The 23,921-nt window shown below is 46.7% G+C and overlaps 1 protein-coding gene across 1 annotated transcript in view; it reads left to right on the forward strand.

Annotated features, from left to right (window-relative positions):
* Positions 1 to 19,340, forward strand: part of PRDM6 (PR/SET domain 6) — a 90,355-nt gene extending 71,015 nt beyond the window's left edge. Inside the window, exons 5-7 of the mRNA XM_040976349.1 lie at positions 734 to 1,076; positions 12,299 to 12,475; positions 18,464 to 19,340. Of these exons, the coding sequence (XP_040832283.1) occupies positions 734 to 1,076; positions 12,299 to 12,475; positions 18,464 to 18,578 (635 nt within the window). The 3' untranslated portion in view covers positions 18,579 to 19,340. The remainder of the gene's footprint in view (positions 1 to 733; positions 1,077 to 12,298; positions 12,476 to 18,463) is intronic.
* Positions 19,341 to 23,921: the final 4,581 nt, after the last annotated feature.

A 23,921-nucleotide genomic window follows, 5' to 3' on the forward strand; every position in this document is an offset into this window, starting at 1 on the left:
TGGTCCTCAGACCAAGGACTCTTAGAGGACCTGGGCATCTTTGCTGCTGGGCCAACACCTGCCCCTGGGGTCTTTCTGACCCCACAGCCCAAGGTGCACATATTGCTCTGTGCCACTCCCACTCTGCCCTTGTTCTTTGTCCTCTGGGGCACATTCTGGGTCTCCTTCTAGCCCTGGATCATTTATTTGATTATTTGTTTGGACCTTGAGTGCCGTCTGAGGTCAGCCCTGTTCCCGCTATGCCCCAAACCTGCTCCTGCAGACTGAGCCCATCTCCCTTCCGATCCCGTCACCTGCCAGACATCTCCTCCCCGCCATGTTCTGATCCCCTGTGCTGGGCGGGCTGCCTGGGTCTGTGTGGGGGGCAGAAATCCCCTTCTGTGTTTTGTTAAGGACCACCCTTCAGGGGCTGTTTCTGATTATTCTCCCGTGTTATGTCTCCTACCTGGATCACACCCCTCCAAATACATAGGGTGCAGGGTGGGGCTCGTTATGTCATCATGGATGTTTTTAGGCCAAGGTGACCTTCCTTAGGGTAAAGACCACCCCGAGCACATGGTAAGTGCTTCGTCTGTGGCTTTGGCCATGTTATTGAATGTGCCTTACCCTCCTTGAGCCACCTGTTGAGGATGTTGAGTCCCGAAAAGCAAATTTTTAAAATGTGAACAGTGTGTGCCGCTGTGCTATTTGTAAGGCTCGTGACACTGACGTCCACCCATTGCTGTCCTCCTAGTGAATGTACCCTCCACGGTCATGGAAGCCATGTGCAGACAGGACACGCTGCAGCCATTCAGCAAGAGCAGCAAGCTGCCCGCCGCCTCCCAGCCCCGCTCTGTCGTCTTCCCGCAGACTCCCTGCAGCAGGAACTTCTCGCTGCTGGACAAGTCTGGGCCCATGGAATCGGGCTTTAACCAGATCAATGTGAAGAACCAGCGAGTGCTTGCCAGCCCCACCTCCACCAGCCAGCTGCACTCGGAGTTCAGTGACTGGCACCTGTGGAAGTGCGGCCAATGCTTCAAGACCTTCACGCAGCGGATCCTACTGCAGATGCACGTGTGCACCCAGAACCCAGACAGGTGAGCCCTCCCCGTCCCCTCTCCTTCTGACCTGGCCAAGGGACTCCCACGGGTTGGCTGTGGCTTCTGGTCCCCAGCTGCAAGCATGCCCTTGCTCAAAGCCCTGTGATGAGGGGTGCGTGCCTTCTGGCTGAGGGCCTTGGATGGACTTGCTGGAACCACTGGGAAGCAGGTGCTACAGTGAGGAGCCAGTGGCACCTGCTATGCCATTGTTTTGTCCGAGACTCTGAGGAAGCCGAATAGAAGGCGCGTTTATGAATATCACGGATGGAAGACTGGGGTCAGGGTAATTAGAATCCTCTCCATCTTTCAGAGATAATATAGCCGGCTGCTCTGCGGCTGTCACGGTCACTTCAGAGTTCACCTCCAGTGTGCCGTGGGTATGAACTTAATTAAGTACTAAGAGGTAATGAATTGGAATTTTTTGCTTAGTACTATTTTTCTTCAGAGCATGCAAACCCATAAATCCTGTGAAGCTGTCAAAAGGAAATACCTACTCTGCCAGTGATGTGGAGGAAAACAGATGCCATTTATTCAATAAACTAATATCCACACACAAGAAAAATGTTGACTAGATACCTCAGAGTCAAAGTTGGTTTGAAAGTTTGTCAATAAAGAATTTTATGGCCATGAGCTGAGGATGAAATTTAGCTGAACAAGTGAATTAAAATTTCAGGTACTCTGACGAGTGGCACAGTAGATATAATGGAACTATTATTTATGAATCAAAACTGGTTTATTCAACAGACTTGATGGCTGGGAGCACCAAAGACAAAAATCAAATTAATTCAATAAGAAGGGACTGCTCGTGTTTTATCTCTACGCCACGTCCTGTGAGATTTGATTAAAGCCAGAATATTTAAGCATAGCGTTGGAAAAGCGCTTGGAATTAGCAACATAGAAAACAGTTTCGGAAACTAGGGTATGAGACTCAGAAGCAGGACTGAAATTATTTTCTTAAATTTGTTGTCAGTTAACCCGCAGCAAGCCATTTAACTCTTGCTGGCCGGTAACCTACACCTGTTTCTTCTTTCCCAAGTCCGTGGGGTTGTTCTAGTCTGCCTAGAAAACGCAGGCATAGGAGGGAAGAGGTGGTGTGGTGCAGGGGAGCGGAGTTTTCAAGAGACACAATAGCAGCTGGTTAAGTGTACACCTTTGTGTGTGTACAGTTGAATTTGAGCCCTTCTAGAAAGCTCTTTCTCAGCCTTGAGCTCTGCTGTCACTGGTTAATGTGGGGACATTTGCACTTGGGCGTGGTAGAGGCACCGCTGGCTAGGCAGCTCTAGAGATGGTACAAGATTTGAAAGTGTTTCTTCTTCATGTAGGAAAGGGTTTTGGAAGCCTGCCTTCCTTGCAAAAAGGCCTTCAGCAACATGTGTTTTAATTTGGTAAAACAATGTAGTTTTAAGTATGAAACACACACCACAGTGTTCATTATTCTGAACATTATGTCAATGAATGAGTACAGATCTATTATTTGCATAAGTTCACATTACAACATGACAGGTAAAATACAATGATAGTTGAACGTTTCTGGGGACTAGATATAATTTTATGCTAAATATCATGAAAGAAGTGAAATTATTTCCTGGTCAATAAAAAGACACTGAAGTGATGTTTTATCTGACCCCAGTTAGAAAACCATGTGTGGATTATAATTGAATTCCTTATGACATCTGTTCTGAAAATTAATACCACAGTTTTATATATACTGTATGCATGTCAACTATCAGAAAATACAAAAGTACTTCAAAAAGTCTGTGGGGAATTAAAATGCATTTTCATGCAAAAAATTTAAATTCATGAATAGCTTTTATATATACAGAGCTATGAGCCCTTTGAAGATACCTAGTACAATTTCTTTCTTTTATATATACATATATTTTTAACTTCTTTTTATTATTTTCATTTTATGATACAGTTTCATAGGCCCTGGGATTTCCCTTATCTCCTCCCTAATTCCCCCCCACTCACTGAGTTCCGCTGTATCATTAATATAGTATAGCTCTTCTTACACAGTCATATGTCCATCATTACGGGCAGGGACAATGGCTGAGACAGCATCCTATTGTTGAGACATAGTTAACAGTTTCATTGGGAGTCCATCTTTGTCTGGAAGTAGAGATGCATACTGCATTGTATCCTCACATCTGGATATGATGGTCTCCATTTCACAGTTACTGTACATCCCCTTAAATGAAAAACCACAATACAAAATTAAAAACAGGAAGAAAAATAGAACTTTACAAAGCCATGAAGTTAAATAACATGCTGCTAGATATGATGGTCTCCGTCACACAGTTACTGTACATCCCCTTAAAAGAAAAGCCCCAGAACAGAAAAAACAACAGGAAGAAAAAAAACAAAACAAATGAACAGCACCATGAAGTTAAATGATATGCTACTGAATGACTAATGTGTCACTGAAGAAATGAAAAAGAAAATCAAGAATCTTCTTGAAGAAAATGATGGTTCTGTATGATCTATGAGTCATTGAAGAATTTAATCAGAAGAAAGTGTTTGGAAGAGATGAAACTGACAACAACAAAAAAATCAAAATTCATTGTTGGTGAGATGTGTCTCCTGTAGGCAACAAAAAGTTGGGTCGTATTTTTAATCCAGTCTGTTCATCTATGATATTTGATTGATGAGTTTAAGCCGTTTACATTCAGGATTAATACAAACAGGTGATAATTTGGTTCTGTCATTTCAGGAATAGATTGTTTGTTGATTTAATCTTCTGTTATTTTACTGGGATGTTCTTCGCATTTGCCTTTGGTTTTGGTGGGTGGGCGCTATTCCTTTTCTCTGTCAAGAGAACATCTTTAAGCATCCTTTATAGGGCAGGTCTGGAAGAGGCAAATTCTTTTCACTTTTCTTTATTGTGGAAGAATTTTATTCCATTTTTAAGGACAAAGGAAAGTTTTGCTGGGTACATTATCCTGGACTGACAATTTTTTGCTTTTAGAATCTGGAATATGTCACTTCATTCTCTTCTGGCCTGCAGAGTTTCCTGTGAGTTTAATTGGCATTCCTTTATATGTCAATTGGTTTTTTTCATGTGCACATTTAAGGATCTTTCCCTTATGTTCGATTGAAGAGAGCTTGATTATCACGTGTCTTGGTGAAGATCGCTTTTGGTCAAGCCTGTTGGGAGTTCTGTGCCCCTCCTGGATGTTGTTTCTCAATTCTTTCTCTAGATTAGGGAAATTTTCCCTCATTATTTCATTAAATAAAATTGCATACCGAGCTCCTCTTTCTGCACCTTCGGAGACTCCCATAACTCTTATATTTGGCCTCTTAATAGTGCCTTTCAATTCTTGAATACTTTTTTTTTTTTTTTTTTGCCTGATCCAGCTTTGCTTCCAGCTTTTTGTTTCCCCCTGGTGACAGGAGATATCTTCTAATTTTGAGATTCTTTTTTCTGCCTCCTTCATTCTATTTTGGAGTCTCTCCACTGTACTTTTAATTTGCTCCACTGTATCCTTCATTTCTGATATATCAGCTTTCATTTGATTCATTTCCTGTGTGACATATTTCTTGAATCCTTGGATGCATGCTTTATGTGCTTCTCGTTGTTAATAAGAAGTTTTATAACAAATCTTTTGAATTCTGTATCCTCTATTTTCTCAATGTCTTTCTCAATGAACTCTGAGGTTGGCAAAGGGTTTTGCTCCTTTGCAGTGGATTCTTCAGTAATATTCATTGTGCCTTTTTCTTTTATTTGCTCTTGGTCATTGTACTTCTGGTTATCAGATTCTTCTCTTTGGTACAGGTTTCTAAACTCTGTCACCCACAGGTCTACAGTTCAGTTTACTTATTGTAGTTGGTACACAGCTCTTTGTTTGCAATCACTTGTGCCACTCCCTCCAGCAAGTTCCAGGTCTGGCTTCTTATGTTAAATTTCTACCATGATCTCCACCTCCTGTGAGACTGTGCTGAGGCTGCACTGTTGTCTGTACAACCTTTCTCCCGCTTCCGGTTGAAGTAGGTCCCAGGATTAGGGAGACACCAGGTGTCCTATATAGCTAGGTTGTTGGTGGTGCTAATCTTTTGGCCGTTAGGTCTGAGGGCCGCATGGACCTATTTTGACCTGTACAATGCCATAGTTGCTATTATTTTCATGTGGGACCAATGCAATGCACTGAGCTCAGTGAGTTCTAACTGAGCTCAGCACATGCACAGCTCACTGTTGTCCCTTGCAGTCTTAAAACTTTTACCACACTGTACAAAATGGCACCTGATGTGCCACTATTAGAGTTCTTGGTCTGCTGGCCGTCAGGTCTGAGGGCTACCCAGACCTGTCTTGGGTGGGACCTGTAGGATGCCACGTTGCTGCAGTTCACTGAGTCAGAAATGAGTTTACTCCCAGGACTGTGCATGCGCAGTCTTCCCCTTAACCTTCGCCTCCTTAAACAAAATGGTGCCTAATTCAGCTCTAGGAGGCAGACTGGTCTGTGAAATCCACCCTATTCCCACACCCCCTGTTTGGTTGCTGCTGCTCTGTCTCTGCTCCTGATCAAATGGAACAGACCAGCAGGATAGACAGTTATTTGGGTTCACCTCCTGAGCTCCCAGTAAACACCCCCTCCCACCTTGTTGCTGGTGGAGTTCCAGCTGCTGGTGGAGTTCAGATCACTGTTTGCTCATTGCCTCTGGGGTATCGGTCACTGCAACACCACACCTTTGTGTCTGCTGCTTTCCTGTGTCTGTCAGTCTCCAGGTGCCCCTCTGTTGTTCTGTCCTCTGCTATTTTCTGGAATGTGCCCTCTCTGCTTCACACTGGCTAATATTTCTCCGTCTGTTTAAACGTGTCCTTACCCTATTCTGCCATCTTGATTCTGAAGATATCTAGTACAATTTCTTGAGAGGTTGTTAAGTCAGAACTGATTCCCAATTATTTGAGAATAATTTGCGTAGTGTTAGTGATCAGAGGCCTCTATCTTGTGCTGGACCTGCTGGACTTTCTAGAGCCTTCCACCCAAGTGTGTAGCCAGAAGGAATCAGATGTTGGAAGCAGTGGCTTCCTGCTCCGCTCTTCCCTGAGTTTTGTTGAAAATGTGGCAAGTAGTTACCACCATGCTGAAGAATGAGAAGTCCTACTTGACAGGCCAAGAAAGCACAGCTTTTCCCTGTGATGGGACGAGTGAGGGATGCTGGTGCTTCTTGGAAATAAGAGCAAGTGGAAGTGGGGGCCAATCCCTTCTCCCCACTCACTTGGTTCATCCTAGGTAGGGCAACAAACTCTTTTCTGTTCTAGAATCCAGCGTCATGTGGGGGCTGGGCTGTCTTTGTACTAGAATCTTTGAGAGTAAAAGTGTTCTCCATAATTCTTAACTGTGCCAGTGAATGCCCAAATAGGAGAAATGGGCAGGATTACAGAAGAAAATGTCACACTTGTCGCTGCGGGCTGTCGTCTATGCAGAGACCATAGTGGCTGGACCCAGGAACGAGCTGTCTTTTTCATTCTGGGAAATGAAGGCCCATTCAGCTGTATGAAGTGGACAAGCTTAACAGTCAGAAACCATTTCCCTCCTGTTGGGACACTCCAGAGGCTTTTATTTTGATAGGACATCTTGCTAGAGCCACAGGTAGGCAGGGAGACCCAGAAGAGGCAGTCGGAAGGTAAACAGGTTAGGGTTTCAAACAGGTCCAAATTTGAAACAGGCGCCTGAATCTGAGGTCCAAGAGATTTTTCACTCAACAGATGGAATATTTGGCCGTGAAACTCCAGACATTGGAACTTTCATCAAAGCGACTATGTGTCTCCGTGTGTTTTTCCTGTGAGGAGCCATCAGAAATTCTATGCCTTGTTGTAAAAAAGAGAGGCGTGTGGCTACCCAGGGGTACCAGCACTGCTGCTGTCTGCTGCGTAATTCACACTGAACACACACACACACACACACTCTCTCTCTCTCTCTCTCTCTCTCTCTCTCTCTCTCTCTCTCTCTCTCTCTCTCCTGGCAAAGAAGGACTGACTCATCCCTAAAATACAGCCCTGGGTCCTGGAGTCATGCAATTGCTCTTTAGTTTTGTGAATATTAAACAAACACTACCAAAAACAAGCTGATGACTTCTTTCTCTGAGTAAATTCAAAGCGAAAGAGCAGTTGGAATCTAGACCAGCTGAGATGTTGTTTAGGGACTCCGTAAACGTTTGACTTTTTACTGCAGTGTGTTTCCTAGGTCAGCACAGCTTGACTCCTTTTTGCTGGATCCGGGAATTAGAAGTGCATGTTCTCTGTTGTTTTTCTGCTTGTGGAAAGGCGTAGGCACAATTTCCCAATGGTGTGGATTACCTTCTAACAGTTGTTTTTTTATTATCATTTTTTTATATTTATTGTTATTGGAAAGTCAGATTGAGAAGGAGAGACACACAGAGAGATCTTCCATCTGCTGGTTTGCTCCTAAAGTGGCCACAATGGCCAGAGCTGAGTTGATCTGAAGCCAGGAACCAGGAGCTTCTTCCAGAGCTCCCGTGTGGTGGCAGGGTCCTGAAGCCTTGGGCCATGTTCTGTTGTTTTCCCAGGCCATAGGCAGGAAGTTGGATAGGAAGTGGAGAAGCCAGGCCAGGAACTGCTGCCCACATAGGAATCCTGGAGCATGTAAGGCCAGGACTTTAGCCACTAGGCTGTCACTTCGGGCCCTCTGAATTACCTTCTGATGGTCACATTCTTTTTTTCTACAGGGGGATCATACATATCTTTATTTTGCATCCTTTTCCTTTTCCTTTTTGATTGTTTGCGACCATGGGGAAATCTGCCTTCCGTCTCCTGGGCACATGTCAGCTTTCACATTTGTGCATTAGGTTCCGTTGTTTGCAGCGGGAGGTTGTCGTACCAGAGGACAAAGTGGCTTCAAGAAGGTGCTGGTTGGAAGTGGGAGCAGCATGGCGGTCTCCAGAAATGTGTCTTCCCGTGTTCTGATGTCCTTAAGGGCAAAGGTCCCCTTCTTTGCAGCGTCCAGGCCCTACATTCTGCCGTCTGGTCACTTTTCTGACGTCTTTGTGTCACTACATTGAGCTCAGTAAGTTCCTCACTGCACAGCTGGTGGTGACTCAAGTAGCCTCACTTTGGAGCCTTGCGGGCTCCACACTTGTCTTGGCTCATGTGGGTCGAGGAGAAAATGGGGCCCCAAGCAAGCAAGACTGTCCTCAAGGCTTTCATGCCAGAGAAGACGAATCAAAGAAGGGATGGGGAACAGGACACCAAACCACACTTAATTTTGTTAAATGTTTCATCCTTTTCCTCTGTGTACACCAAACCAATTACAGACTCAAAGTAAATGAACTGCACATTGTGCTGGAGTGATTGCTGGCAAAGGAGCTGCCAGGAGCAGGATGCCGAGGATGTAGGACATTGTCTCGCTGCTTGCTTTCTTCTTACAAATTGGCTAGCAATGACACATGCTAACTAACTCTGCCCCGTTTTAGTCTGTTTGCAAGCTATGTGTTTATTGAGTACCTTCTCATGTTTCATGGAGCTTAATAATGCTGTGTTGAATTTGTCACAGGAGACTATTTCAGTTGGTTGCAGTTAAGCAAAATAATCCTTGACTTTCTCGGTGGCACTTGCTACATTTTATGGGCTCAGCAGCTTCATGGAGTCAGTGACTGCTGTATGGGAATTCAGAAAGTGTGTGGGGCAATGAAACTGGAAAATGAGCTTATTTTGGTGCAAACATTATTTTGGAATCCATGAATTTTTTGATAATACTCATTTTTTTGTGTGTGTGCTTCTTGAGGACTGTTCATTAGACATCTCTCTGGCTGGGCAGCCACTGCTGGAGACCTCTGTCACCGACAAAGATGATGACACGTTGCCTCTGAGTGGGGCACACTTGTGGTGTTTGTTTTGAGAATGGTGGCGTGTTAGATGCCTACATCAGTTTTGGAAACTAAAATGCTTTTAAGAGAGTTCCATTTAGCCGGAGGACAGAGGACTTGGCAAAGCAGCAGGCAGTGCCAGTTTGGGCATGCTGCTCCTGCCATGGTACATCAGAGGGAGACAGGGCTTTATGGTTAAGACAGAACAGATCTGAAAGCTGAACAATTCTTACCTCTGGACTATGAAGCAATTGCTAGGACTGTTGGCCACCAGAACGAACAGCTAAGTAGTAGCACCTGTCTGTCCCAAAGACCTTCCTTGGGCTGCGAGTTGAGGGGTGTCGAGTTAGGATGAGGCTGACCTGCTGGAGGGTTGTGATGTCCGGCACTCTGGAGGGGGAGCCCCACCTCCCTGTTGGGTTTGAAGGGGTAATTCTGTCCTGCATATGTTCCTGTTCTCAGGATGGAACCCTAAGGCATACTGTCAGCACCAAAATGACTTTCTGATAATTGACTTATTTTTAAAAGAAGCTTGGAAAAGATAGGAAAAGAGCTTAGAGGAGTGTTCTGTACCAGCAGTATAGGTGCTGCCCTACCCAAGGGCCTCCTCACTCTGTCATACTAGCGGTGACAGGTGCGCTGGAGTTCTATGTTAAATCTTACTCTTCAAGGTACCTAAGGATACAAAAACAGCACATTGCTTTTTGAGATGGTCTAAACTAAGTGTGAGGCTCTGAATTCCTCACTTTGCACCAGCGGATTGGAGTTTTGCACGTTCTGGTAAGTGTGTATGCACACGCGTGCAAGCGCACACATTAGCAGTTGGAATGCTCTGTGTCCAGGGAGCTGGACGTAGTGGCTCATGTTATCGCTGGTGAGCTGCACTTTGGACACAGAGCTGTTGGTTGCCACAAAGCATGATGGGAGATGAGGACACACTGGTGAGACAGGTTGAATGACCGGCCGATACCATGGCTAAACAAGGTGAGGAGCCAAGGCAGGTCTCACCTCTCCTGTCCTGAACCCTTCTGCTCAGACGGGGTTCTGCCAAGTTGTACAACTTCCCTGGTGTCTCTGAATCCATAGCAGGTGCTCTCAGGCTGGAGGTGTTGGGCACAGGGAACTGTTGGGAGTCCTGTCTGGTGGTACCTTGAAGGGAAGTGTGACATCAGCTCTTCTGTGGCCAGCTCTGCTCTGCTGGATGCACATGCTTGCCTCTCTGACTGTGAAGTGAAAAAAGGACAGGCTGGCTGCTGACATGGGAAATTGATCACTTCAACTTGAGACGGAAGAGTTAGGAGGCAAGAAGATTAATTGGTTTTATTTAGTAGCTTATTGTTTATTGTGATAGCTATTAAAAATAGATAACCAGAGGCTAATAAACGTTAATGGTCCCTTCACTATTAAAAAAAATCAATTGTCAGTGGCTGTAGCATGTATGAATAGATTTATTTTGCGTAAAGTCTTCAACGGTGCTTTTAAAAACTTCACCCCAAGAGGATTATTTTTGGAGGACTCCTTTAAGGTTAGTGATATTTTGGCAGCAGTACATGCGACAGTAGCTGAAGATCAGAGACATCCCGTCCCTGGTGAGCTGTGTGTTGTCCGTTGGCTTTCACAGCACAATTTTATAATTGTAATAACATACATATGTAATTTGTCAAGATTGATAAACTCCTTACCAAGGACCATTATATATTTCTTTGAAACTTGTTTGAGAGCCAGTTAGATAGATTTCTTAATGTAAGTAATTAAAATTGTATAGTATTGAGTTATTGACCAATGCTGGACTATTAATCAAGCTAAAAAATTCTACAATCAGTGCTCAGTGTGCTGAGGCCTAGTAAAATAATAGTATTTGTGTTCAGTGAGGCAAGTAGCCACAATTAAGCACTTGGCTTGACAAATGAGAGGGTACACTTTATTCTGCACTTAATTGAATTGTTGTATAGGCTGGGGCACCATTGTCTCCTGGCCCTTCGTGTTGGTTGCTGGCCACTGGAGGTCATACATTCGCTCAAAGTAGGGGCAGTCATGTCTGTGTTTGCCTTTGGCTTTCTAGAGGCAGCCAGAGAAGTCTGGACCACAAACTGGGGCTTAAGGAGTGCAGCTAACATCCTACATGACAGATTACTGGTTTTCAGAACGAAATTTGTGATGAACAGATTAGAGCCCCATTGAGGAGTGATATGAAATAGCTCCGAACAGGGAAAAGCCCTCGGGTTCTCCATCACTCAGCAGACTGCTTAAGCAAGCAAAAGTACTGCTATAGAGAAGACAGAATTTTAATCTATCTTATGAAATCCAGAATTGATTGGCTTCTCGTGAGCTGGAAAGATTGTGCTCTGATAATCTTGCTAATTATCAGGTGTTTGCCATTCCTTGCCCTGGCTCGGGCCTTGTCGTCACCCATCCCTGGTCGTAGCGACATCCCGTCAGCTGCTGGATGAAACCAGGGAACTGAGCAAGCAGCACCTGGGCAAACAGGTGCTGCGGAGAAATGTTTGCAGGGGCTGTAGTAAGCAAGGGTCAGGATTTGTCTTCCAAATGAACACATTAGGATGCGTGTCTCTTCGTGCAGTGCCAGTGCCCGCACTGTGGCCGGCCCCAAGTTGGCTTAATATTGATTAGAACGCGCATGTGCAGTGCAGAGGTCCACATGCACCTGACACTTGAAATGAGCTCCATACACCCCAGGATGACCTTGGTGGCAAGAACTTGATGCCCTGGAAGGAGAGCAAGTACTCGGTTTTCTGGGCTGGGTGAAGTAGCACTTGCTTTTCCTGTCCCTGATTAGATGCTTGATTTTAAACCTGATGGGAAAGTTAAGAGTGCCAAAGAAGTGTGACAGACAACTTTGTGTTTTCTCTTGTAATCTTCTGATTAATACAGTCTGTGCTTTCTGTCTTTTTAAAAATCATTTTTGTTCATTTGAAAGGTAGAGAGAATCTCTTCGTTTACCGGTTCACTTCCCAAATGAGCACAACAGCTGAGGTTGGGCTAAGCAATAACCAGAAGCCAGGAACCTAAAAGCCCAGCCAGGTCTCTTACAGGCGCCCAAGTCCTCAGGCCATCTTCCACTGCTTTCCCAGGCACATTAGCAGGGAGCTGCGTCAGAAGTGGAGCAGCCCAGACTCAAACCAGCACCACTGTGGGAAGCAAACCTTGAAAGTGGTCACTTAACCCACTGTGCCGCAACACTGGCCAAATGGTCTGTGCTTTCATTGCTCAGAAATGCACACTTGTGTTTGCTGGAGGGAAGTGGGGGTTCTGTGGATGGTGTAATTAGGAAGGGGTACTCATTAGGTATTGGTGGGTTCACTTCCCCACCTCATGCTGCTCACCTCTCCTGAGTGATGTGGACAGCAATGACCAGGCAGTGTCTTTATTCGTTTCAGACCCTACCAGTGTGGTCACTGCTCCCAGTCCTTTTCCCAACCTTCAGAGCTGCGGAACCACGTCGTCACACACTCCAGTGACCGACCCTTCAAGTGCGGCTACTGCGGTCGAGCCTTTGCCGGAGCCACTACCCTCAACAACCACATCCGAACCCACACTGGAGAGAAGCCCTTCAAGTAAGTAGCAGCCGGCTGGCCCTTGTCCTCCCCCTCTCTCTGTGCCTTCCCCACCACAGCTGCAGGTGCAGCTCTGAGAGTGTGGGTGACTACCCAAACCCTCGGCATCCTGCAGCAAGGCAGCTTCCGGTTCAGTGGCTGCCATCTGGCCAATGAAATCAGGAAACCTGAACGCTGATTGGCTGGCTGTGGTTTCTCTTGTATATGAAACACGCTTTCTGCGTCTTTGTTCTCAATGACAACTATCTCAATGAGGTGAATGTTCTTTCTAGTTCTTGGGTGTCTGTGCTTTACAGACTTATCCAGAAGCCACAGAGATGTCTGTGGCCATGAACTAGCCCTGGGACCGCCAGGGACGTGGCTACGGGCTGAGGTTGTCTGCAGAACCCCCCCCTGAATCTGGTGAACGATTCCTTTCCCTCCCTCGTGGGTGGAGCATTCCTGAACTGAGTATCAGCGCTCTCGCAGCCATCCTTATTGTGTTCTCTGGAAGTTAGTTACCATGCGGGTTCTCAGCAAAGCCAGCTGAGCACAGGGCAAGTCAGGGGAGCTGGGGAAGAGGTCAAGGGAAGGGCACCTGAGCAGCCGCTGTTTGTAGATGAAGCACGATCATGGGGTCAGCTGGAACGTGCTCTAAGGTGGCCCCTCCGCTCACTGCTTTTGCTGTGTTTGTGTTCATGCGTTCCTTCACTCGCATGTTTAATGAGCACCTTGTTTTGCACACAGCACCCTGCTAGGTGAAACAGATGCAAAGATGAATGAGCCTCAGTTTCCCCACTGCTGTCCTGTGTCTGGACACCTTCCTAGTCTAACCATTAACTGAACGTGCGTGTCACACCGAGCGTGAGAAGGGAGTACAGTGCTTCGAGGTAGCACGGAGTCCTTTGAGTCATTGAATCATTGAATCATCAGTGCCATTTGGGGGAAGGGCTGGTGCATGGGGGGATGACATTTAAGATACATTCAGGAGGCCCGAGTAAGAGTTCAGCAGACAGATGATGGTCAAAGGGCAGCCCAGACCCCAAAGGCTGGCGCATGTGACCTGCGAGTGTGGCTGCTGGTGGCCCAGAGCAGGTGTCCCTGATGGCGTGGTGAGCTCTCTTCCATCTCTCGCTACTCAGTTGCTGCACTCATGTTTCCTCTGGGAAGAGGGAAATTTGAAGGGGCATTGATGCGCAGTCTGAAGTTCTGTGTGACCAGGTCAAATGAGAGAGGGTGAGATTCAAGCAGTAGCAGCCAGGCCCCTGGCCTCAGTATCAGCTGGGAGGTCATCCTAGGTTCTCACAGCCCCAGACACCTGCTGTTGCCCCGGGTAGCAGTGTCCTATTGCTGCGTCCTGCTTGCCACCATGTCCGTCACTGAAGAGAACAGCTCATTGTGAGTGGCCTTCTTCCCACCCTTCTCTCCTCACATGGATCAGTCTGTCTCTTTCTCATTGGCTCAGTGGAAGGCAGGACCATCTATGTCAGCATGTTCATTGTAGGATGAGTTCTGGATTGAACCTGTGCTAAGCCAAGCATGCTAGTGTCCCTTGAGGCTGCCATGTCCTTTTCTACATCATTCTCAGGAGTCACATGGGTTACCCCTGTCTGGCTTGGGTACCCCGATCACCAGTGTTTGCGTTCTGTCTGGTAAGTTTGGTCATTGCCGTTGAACTTCGCCTCTCTCCTTCAAGCTTTTGGGTTTTGACTTCCCCACTCCTCCACTTGTGGAAGGTGACCGTGGCACATCTAGTGTGTTTCTGAGACAGGCAGTTTTTACGTACTAGAGGTGCAGGAGGACCTGGCATCCTTCTAGCGCCCCGTATTAGAGAGGACAGCCAGACAGATACAGTGCCAGGAATCAGATTGATTTTTATCTTGTTGCTGTGTAAATAGATTTTAGTAATTAATTGAAGAGGTTTCAGGGTCAAAATGGGAAATAGATTTCTATTAATGTTAAGGTGTTACTTATGTGTTAGCTCGTTGGCTCCACTCAATTTTTTCCTTTAACATCTTGTTTTTGTCATGTTTCCAATAGAGTTGCCATTTTAACTTAAGTTTAATTCATCCGATGAATATTTGAAGGGCTTTGGTGATCACAGCTTCTCTTTCCTTTCTGGAAATACATTTTGCGATTATCCCTGGGCCTGAGCTGGGAAAAATGCAAGGACACGAACCAGGCTTTGGAGTCAATTGTATGCGCTTATGTGTTTGTTCCTTCGCTCTGTTCTTAGGAAGATAGCCACATGCTTTCATTTTTTGGTTTCTTAAACTCAGTGAACATTTGTTCGCAGTGAAGAACTGAGTACATGCTGACTTTGGAAGTGCAAGATTTAAACGTCTTCTAGAAGTAGGGCAGTAACTCCTCTAGGGTAGACTCGGTTTCCCAGGATCAAACCCTCCCAAGGCGACCTGGGGCTCTTGGAACCATAGCTCATACATATCCATCCCATCCCACCAACATGGGTAAATATTACAAAGATAGCCTTTTACAAGTCTATGAAACAAACATTAAAAAACAAAAGTGAGTTGCAGATTAGTCAATAAAATGGGTTTCACCACAGCAACTAACTTAGCTACTTTGACTAATGGCTGTTTGGCTTAAACAGTGTGACACAGAAGAAGAGCCACATTAAGTGTACAATGAAAAATGGAGTAAATGGAAAACTCCTACATACGTGGCCCAGGTGGCTTGGATCTTGAGTTATGCCTCCACCCCCACATTCCTCTCCCATCCCCAGGGCTTGATAGGCCTTGCCCGAATTCCCTGGGTTGAGTGGAATTGAGCCTCTGCATGGGGCTGGGTGGAGTGTTTTAATTCTCTGGGCCCCTGCTAGTAAGTGAGTTTGGAAGGCAGGTCAAGATTATTGCCATGTGATGGAGACTGGAGAAGGTGTGACATTAAGAGCTCGCTTCATGGTCTGAGCGGCCAGAAGGATCCCACCATGTAAGTTCTGGGTAGAGCTTGGACTTGTTTGCAGAATGTCAGAGGAACGGGGGTCCTAGGAGAGTGACAACCACAGGGCTGCCTTGAAGAACTTGGCTTTGAGTGTGCTGTCACAGAGAACAACAAACAAACAAAAAACTTGGTTTGGTGTTAATGGCCCAACTCATTTAAGAGGGAAGGAGGAAGGGAAGGGCGTTCTAAGGCATCAACAACTTCAACAGGATCAGACGCAACATCGAAGGAAACCCAAATGGCTGATTGGTGGTCATGCATTGAACGCTTCAAGCATCAGAAGCCATGAGCAGTTTGACGCTTTTTCAAGAAGTTGTTTTTGACATGTGAGAGAAACACAGGCCCTTCTTGCAGGACTTCCCTTTGATGTGTTGAGCTCTGTGTTCGTAATCGGCCTTCATAGAAAGCCATCAGCTGTCTCACCCCTACAAGGAAGTGACGTGGACACGCTCCTGCCCATAGGAAGGCAGGAGTCACTGCTGGGGTATCTGGGAGCCTTTGCGTGTGGGAGTTGCTGCGTTTTCCACGTCATCAGCACCAGGGCCAGGGATGAGGGGACGGGGGTGCCATGTAGAAAGTGGGCGTGCAAGCACTCTGCTCTCCTCATGGCCTGTCACCTGCAGCCTCCTTCCTCCTCCTCTGTGCTGCAGCTGGTCACTTTGTTGGGGTCCTGAAAACCCAGACAAAGGCTGGCTGGGACATGTCAGAGCCTGGGTGCCTTCATGGGACTGGTCTTTCTCATGATCTTTGCTCTGCTCTGAAAGCGTGTGGTCTAGGTGGCTTCTCTATAAGATGCTGAACCCCAGGCCTTACATAAATAAAATATTTTTGTATCCACTCGTCATTTCCTCCTCAGGAACACACACATTGTGTTCTCATTCCCTAGCCATCAGATGCTATTTCCTATAGCCTGGTTTCCCCAAGAAAGGGGGCATCTCTGGGAACCTGGCCTAAATTAAGGCAACTCCTGAACCCCTGCTGTCTTGGACATTAATTCCAGAGCTTCAGCATGAAGAGAGGGATTCAATAATCTGGAAGTTTGTCAGCCCATGAAAGGTAGTATATTATGACACCGAAATCCAGGAACCAATCAGTTTTCTAATAAACAATCGGCTATCGCCTAACATGTCATCAGGCCCGCAGGAGCCCGGGCGAGGGGCCTGGCTGCCTGTGGACGCTAATGAATACACCAGAAATCATTACGTGATCAATACTTCTGAGTTATTTCCATTGAGCTGATGGGCCTGATCCATTAAAGCTGACATCATACATTTGTCAAGATCACAGTGCAGTTTTTAACACAGGCGCAGACCTGCTGAAAAATATTCGTGGAAACAATCAAAGAAACGACAGCTTCTCCTTGACACACACAGTTGGGGCAGGGGTCCGGAGCATGGTGGTCAGGATGCAAGAACCTGGCATGGGTGTGCTGTGAAGAGAGCATCCTCCCCTTGCAGGGCTCTCGAGGCAGTTGGTGAAGCAGCAGAGAGCTGGCCATGCAGCCAGAGGATGGGATCCACAGCCTGTGCACCTGGACTGGGGGACTTGCTTTGGTGGCTCTGACATTGCCCCATTAGTGCCAAGACCTGTGGACCTGAGGTGGCATTATATAAAAGAGGCAGAGTTGTCTGCAGCTGTTTCTAGATGGTTTTTGTGCTTCAAGAGGTGGAGAAGAGAACAAGAAGGGGATGGCCTAGGTGGCTGCTGGGCCCAAGCAGGTGCAACCCAGCGTGTGGGCGGCTCAGATGACAAGGTGCTGTTGGGAACTGTATGAGCAGTTCTCTGCCTCAGTTCATGAATATGTATGTATGAGAGGCAGATATTCCCCATCTGCCGGAAACGACCACCACAGACAAACCAGAGGCTTCCAGTGGTTTCTGTGTGAGCATTGCTTCCTCAAATTGAGGAGCCGTCAAGCTAGTGAGTGGGAGAGAAGCAGGGCAAGGGTTGCTAGACAACAGTCGTGCCATTCCTTTTGAAAGATTGATTTCTTTGAAAAGCAGAGTAACAGAGAATGACAGAAATCTTCCATCTGCTGATTCACTCTCCAAACAGCCACAATGGCCGGTGCTAAACCATGCTGAAGCCAGGAGCTGGCAGCTTCCGGGTCTCCCACATGGGTGCAGAGGCCCAAACATTGGAGCCGCCTCCACTGCTTTCCGAGGCACGTTAGAAGGGAGCTGGATCAGAAGTGGAGCAGCTGGGACTCACAGAGCAGCGGCATCTGTGTGGGATGCTGACCTCAGGCTGAGGCTAGCCTCTGGCCCAGCAGTGCCGTTGGTTCCTTTGGAGGTCACGCACAAGGGATGCTCTCGCAGTGTGAAGCCAGCTTCCTCTTCGTCAGATGCACTGGCCGGCGGATGACCGTGACGCTCGATACCCACTGTGCTTTCTGCACAGGTGGAATTTGGTCCATGTGGACACCCTTCCATCGCTGGTTCTCCCTGCCGTCCCACTGCGATGCTAGCTTTGTAGATTGTTTCAAGGCTGACTGGTTGGGCTGTGGCGCCGTAACCAGCTCTTGCCAAGCAATAGCCACTCTGTCCTCACTCTGCCAGGCCCTGCAAAGGGGCTGCTTCTTGCAGTCTCCACATTCCAAAGCCCATTGCTCCTTGGCTGGCTGGATGATGGGAGAAGAATTCCTGGGTTTGAATTAGCAGCACATGAAATTCTATTTGTCACCCATTTCGGCCTGGGGTTACGGAGCAGAAAGCTGCGGACAAGCTGCAGCATTGATGGTCCGCTCCTAAAAATCTCTTTTTGTTCTTTATCTATTTGAAGTGACAGTGATCAGAGCTGCAACAGGACAGGGCTCTCTGGAGAAATCACCTTCCCCCGCCTATTGACACATGCCTCTGTTGTGTAGCAGACGCCTTTGTCCCATCCCAGCCATTGGGGGCCGAGGAAGGAGCCGCCAATTAAACCTCGCGAGCCGAGAAAAGCTGAAGCCACTTTGGAGTGTCTGTTCTGATTAGGCAGGATGAGAGGACGCCCGTCACCCCGCAGGCCCTGCACCTCGGTCTCAATTTTCTCTCTTGCCTCCACCAGGTGCGAGAGGTGTGAACGGAGCTTCACACAGGCCACCCAGCTGAGCCGACACCAGAGGATGCCCAATGAGTGCAAGCCGATAACCGAGAGTCCGGAATCAATTGAAGTGGATTAACTGATTGACTGGTTGGAATTAAACTGCAAGGAAAGTCATGATTAAATGTCACGGACACTTAAGCAAAACCAAAGATTTCCTCTGAGCAACTTTCAATCAGTCCCAGAAAACCAAAAGCCGTAATAAAATAAGTAAGATGTTAAGAGATATTGATCCCGGCGTGGAAGTCAGACCAGGAAACAGATTATTTATTTATGAGTGGGAATGAGACTCATTTCAGTGGACCGTGGACCAGGGGTGGCCGAACATTTGCAGTCCTCCCACCGTGTATTTGCTTTGTTTCTAAAAAGCTTTTTAAAGAATTGTTATTTAATACCAAAGGGAGGAATGGGTGTGGGCTGCTGTGCCCACAGTTGCAACTAAGAATGCACAGGGACTTGGATCTTGTGGCACCTTTTTTTTTTTTTTTTTTTTAGCATGTTTCAAGGGGACTTGGTATAGAGCCCTGCCTCCTGCTGTTTCAATTGGGCCTGACCTGCTGCTAAGTGCCCTGACACTGGGCGGAGGCAGAGGCGAAAGAGAGAGTCTCGCCCACGCCGTGTGTGCCCATGTTTGCCATGCTCGCTTCTCATGAGTTTTTTTTCCCAACAGCTTGGTCTTGAAGAAGCAGGCGAGCTGTGATGAGGAGCCGAGAGCTTTCACTTTCCGATTGCAAAGGAAGAGGTTGGGGCAGGGGAGGGAGGGGTTGTCCTTCGTGCTGTCTGGATTTCCCAACTGTTAAAAATATACGGGGCTTTATCATGCGGTATATTGCTCTGAATATGAAGCAGTTAGTTGAGACAGTTTTGTTTTCAATGACATTTTAGCTTAAAAACAAAAAGGACATGATAATAAAAGCTGTTCGGTGTGAGGCTGAATAGAAGGTATGAGGCTTCAAGTATCGTTGTTGTTGTTGTTTCTTTACAAGCATTGAATCTGAAAGCTGAATCGGCGTTCACCTGCGTGGTCACATCCTTCAGGGGCAGGTGTGGCTGGGAGGCTCCTGTCCATAGTATAGTAGCTGCACCAAGGTGGGGTGAGGGCAAGGGACCCTTGGCGATTAGAGTGTGGTATGCAGCGTTGCCACTTTGGTCAACAGGAATTTGCTTTTCTCTCTCTCAAGGTGACTAAGTGGAATGGAAAGACCTGGCTAAGCAGTTTCTTTGTGGGGACAGCTTGCAAGGTGAATTGAGTTCTTGTTACCCCGATGGTGGCCCAAGAATGATGTTCAAAGAGTTGAGTCACTTTGCATGAGTGAGCCGCCTCGGCCCATACAGCTCCTGGGCCATCAGCTCCCAAGAGTTCCTGGTCCGGGCACTGTGCAGTGTTGATGACTAGTGCTACTAGTCATTTCTAGGTCTCCTGGCAGCAGGGCGCACCCTTTTAAGCAACTCATGTCTTCAAGTCTTCCCAGTATTTGTCATTAAAAAAAAAAAAAAGCAAAACCAAAAAATGGAAAGCCATCTAGCTTTTGTTGCTGCTGCGAGGCAAGGATACGTGGTTTCAGTTGATCTGTCATGACATGATTGGGTCTCAGGAATATCTTCCTTTTTATGTTACTGCTCTCTTCCTTAGCACCTTACTGCCTCATGTAAAATGAATTAAAGCAAGGCCTAGCTTATTTGGGAGTCTCCGTGAAATTCATTGAAAATGTGTATGATAAAACTGATCACAAAAAACTTTGGCACATGATAAAGTTACCTTTCAGTTGATTTTTAACAGGCTTTCTGAAGTCCATGTGCACAAATATGGGGGTACTTCCAATGTTAGTGGAAATTGAGTTATTTTCTGCCAGAGACACCTCTCATATCCCAGGCTGCAAGGACAAACCTGGCCGATTGCGACATCCAGTGCCTAATCCCGAGTCCTTCGCCCAGAAATGTCCGTTGCTCTGGGGGAACCCTTGATACAGGAAGCACATATAGTGCTGTGTGATGGTGGCTGGGGGACACAGTCCTCTCGTGGGTAGACTGCTCCAGGATCTCATGGTTCCCTGGTCTGGGTGACGACAAAGCACACCTGTGTGTACCCGCAGTCACCTGAAGCCTGCAAGCGCAGCACTGCTGAGCTGCACCAAGGGCCGAGGTTGCCGAGGTGGAAATCTTCGGCTGAACTTCTGTTGGCAGGTGGTACTTAGGGACTCCCTTGTGAGTTTCTAATAGGTCTGTCAGTGAAACAATTTAGGTGAGTGGATCATTTGCCTTATTTTCTCGTTTTGCAACGGAACACAAACTGTGTCTCAGTCAGGGGGAAAAAAAAGCTCTCCTGCCTCATTTCATGTCTGGCTTATGACGAGTTCCAGGAGCAATGATCGCTTCAAGAGAGCAAAACTCATGGATCCCAAACTCCCCCTGAATGTGGCACAACTGCTGCAATCCAGTGTCCTGCCTTCTTCTCTTTTTAAGTCTGTTTCTCCTCCGTGTTGAGGGTTTTGACACAGCGTGTACACCAGCTCTGGGCCAGAACTGGTTTCTGCTTAACAGAGTACAGAGTAATCCGATGTTCCAGGCAGCTGGGAACATTTATAGATTTGTGATGCTGACTTATGGTCAGCTTCTGGGAGAGCAGCCTAAGCTGCCCAACCTTGGCCTGCAGGTGGACAGGGCGCTCTAAGTGAGTACAGAGGTCGTTTGGGTCCCTAGTGCTTTTACTTTTTGTTTGGTTGTTGTTTTTTGTTAGTACTTTCTTTATGGAAGTATGCACTGGAGAGAAAGCTTATCCTTGAAATGAGGCCACAGTTGCTTTAGATTTTGCCAGTTGGCACAAACACAGAATTTCTGGAGAGCCAGGCAATGGGTAGTAGAAGATGCAGTCATCAAGATGTGCCCGTTTCCCGGGTTACCAATCTCTTACCTCGTGACACAGTCTCAAGACAGAAAGCTCTGTGGCACTGGCGAGAGCAGGTGTCGCTGTAGGAGTCGCTGTGAGGCGAGGCAAGGTTTGACCCGAGCAGCAACGCTCTTCACTGTTCTTGCAGCCAGGGGCTTCCTTGTTCTTTTTCGGGAATAAGACTTTCCCTGCCAGCACATGCTCATTGGACTAGTTAGTCTAAGCCAGAGGATAATGCCTGGTCAAGGTTAAGGAACAGGACAATTGGGAAAAATCTTAGTCATTGAAAAGTGCTTGAAAAATCTTAGTCATTTGAAAGCACCACCAAGGACACTTGAGTATTTTCTTCAGGAGATTATGCATTCTTTTTTTTTTTTTTCAAGTAAATTTTCTTTTTTATTTTGAAAAATGCCCTTTTTTTTCCAGCAGAGAAAAATTTATTGTATGGGTAACTAAAGCTGTAAAATTTCATCTCATATAATTCTGACAGTAAGTTTGTATTGAGAATCCATTCAAGTGTAGCCTTGTTGGAAAACTGTAGCAGAAAGAGGCATCGATGCCCTTCCATCCTCACACGGCTTACAGTTTATTGGGTTGTGCCTTGGGGGAAAACTTCATTGTACTCCAGATACGAAAGTGTTATCAACACTTAACAACCTACCAACTTCTTTGATCAGTTGCCTGTTTGATTAGTTCATGTGTTGATTCAGCAGGTGTTTCTTGAGGACCGCATCTTAGATGTCTGCCATGAGCAGCATTGCTTGTTGCTTAGGGAGCTATTCTCTGAAGAGGCTGGCTCATAGCATGGGAATTTGGAGTCTTTGGGTAATTGTCTCAGTCAAGTTGCCAGGTTTGCTGAAATGGGCAGGATCTGTGAGACGTATACTCAGGCCAGGACCAGGAAGTTGCACCCTATAAAACAAAGAAAGATGCCCACCGTGTTGTCCTTGATGAACCCACTGTACTGCTGGTCCTTAGCAATACTGTTGAGAGGCCGGGGTCCTGGGACCTTCGTGACTCTAAGGCAGTGATGAGCCAATGGAATGAACCCGGCCTGGAGTAGCTAGGGGCTGAGCTCCCTCCAGTCTCTGCGTGGTCAGAGGGGCCTCAGTGAGCCCCCAGTTTGTGGCCGTGGTACTCGTGCTGATAGGTCGTCCCAAGCGTCATCCTCAAAATGCTACAGAGGACATCCGTGTGGGTGTTGGGCAGTCACTTAAAAATCCTAGTTGTGGCATTCAAGTCACCTTTACTCCCCGATGGGGCTCCCTAAGTGTCCTGATGGCAGATTGCCCAGGCCAGGGACACCGCGTCCCATGGTTCCTTGTCTCAGGTGCTTCGGTGCGCAGTGGGGCGCTAGTCAGTAGTTATTACAGTTGTTCCCATAAGAAACTGACAGTTGCTTTTCTTAGTACAAGTAGCTTCGCCATTCCATTTGTTTTGCATTGATTTGAAAAAACCAAATGTGAGTGTTGTTTAAAATAGAAAGCATGGTATGGCTCTCAAATTAGGGCATTTCTAGAATGCTGGTGGACCAATGGGGCACTCCACGCACACCCAGGAGCCTTGGGTTGCTCTCATGTTAAATCTACACAGGCATGCTAAAGCCTGGCCAGGAATAACATATAAAGCAAATAAATACATTTTCTAAAGCAGTTTTGTTTGCTTTACTTGATGTAGATTTATTTCCCAGAGTCTGTACCAACTCCTGGCATAAAATCCTGGAAAGTAGGAGAGGTATGCTGTTTAATTTTTCTTTTTTTCTTAAGATTTATTCATTTGTATTGGAAAGACAGATATACAGACAGATCTTCCATTCTCTGGTTTACCCCACCAGCGGCCACAACAGCCAGAGCTGAGCCAGTCAGGAGCCAGGAGTTTCTTCCAGGTCTCCCACACAGGTGCAGGTTCCCAAGGCTTTAGGCCATCCTCCACTGCTTTTCCAGGCCACAAGCAGAGAACTGGATGGTATGCGGAGTAGCCGGGACATGAACCAGTGCCCATATGGGGTCCCAGCATGTACAAGCAAGGATTTAACCACTAAGCCATCATGCTGAGCTCAGGTGTACTTATTATGTGGTGAGAGTAGGTTCTAGATTCAAGGTAAAAGGCTTTGGAGTATGTGTGAGGGGAGGGTAAGGTATTCCCACTATCGCTTATCGAAGCTCCCACAAACTAGTAGCAGAGAGTCAGGAAAAGGTGCATGTTCTAGCCCTCCTCCAGTTTAAAGCTTGTAAACCCCCAAAGAGCTGTCTTTGGGAACTCCCAGGGGGCTGAGGGTGTTACTGTTTCTGTGAGGCTAGTCGCAGGGGTATAGATGCGACCCAGGGCCGAGTGGAACATTTGAAAGAGGTACGCGATTTCTTCTGTAAATGATGGATGCCAGATGTTTCATCAGATCAAAATATGGAATGATAAAAGATGATACCTCCTGCATCTTTATTCCTGTGTTCTGAAGATCCTACCTTTGTACTTGGCGTTGGCAAAGAATCTGTTGAGTAAATTTTAGTGGAAAAATGAGGGAACTCTTGGGTTTAT

The sequence above is a fragment of the Ochotona curzoniae genome, unplaced genomic scaffold (assembly GCF_017591425.1).
Source record: "Ochotona curzoniae isolate NIBS_2020 unplaced genomic scaffold, NIBS_Ocur_1.0 contig_1, whole genome shotgun sequence".
NCBI lineage: Eukaryota > Metazoa > Chordata > Mammalia > Lagomorpha > Ochotonidae > Ochotona > Ochotona curzoniae.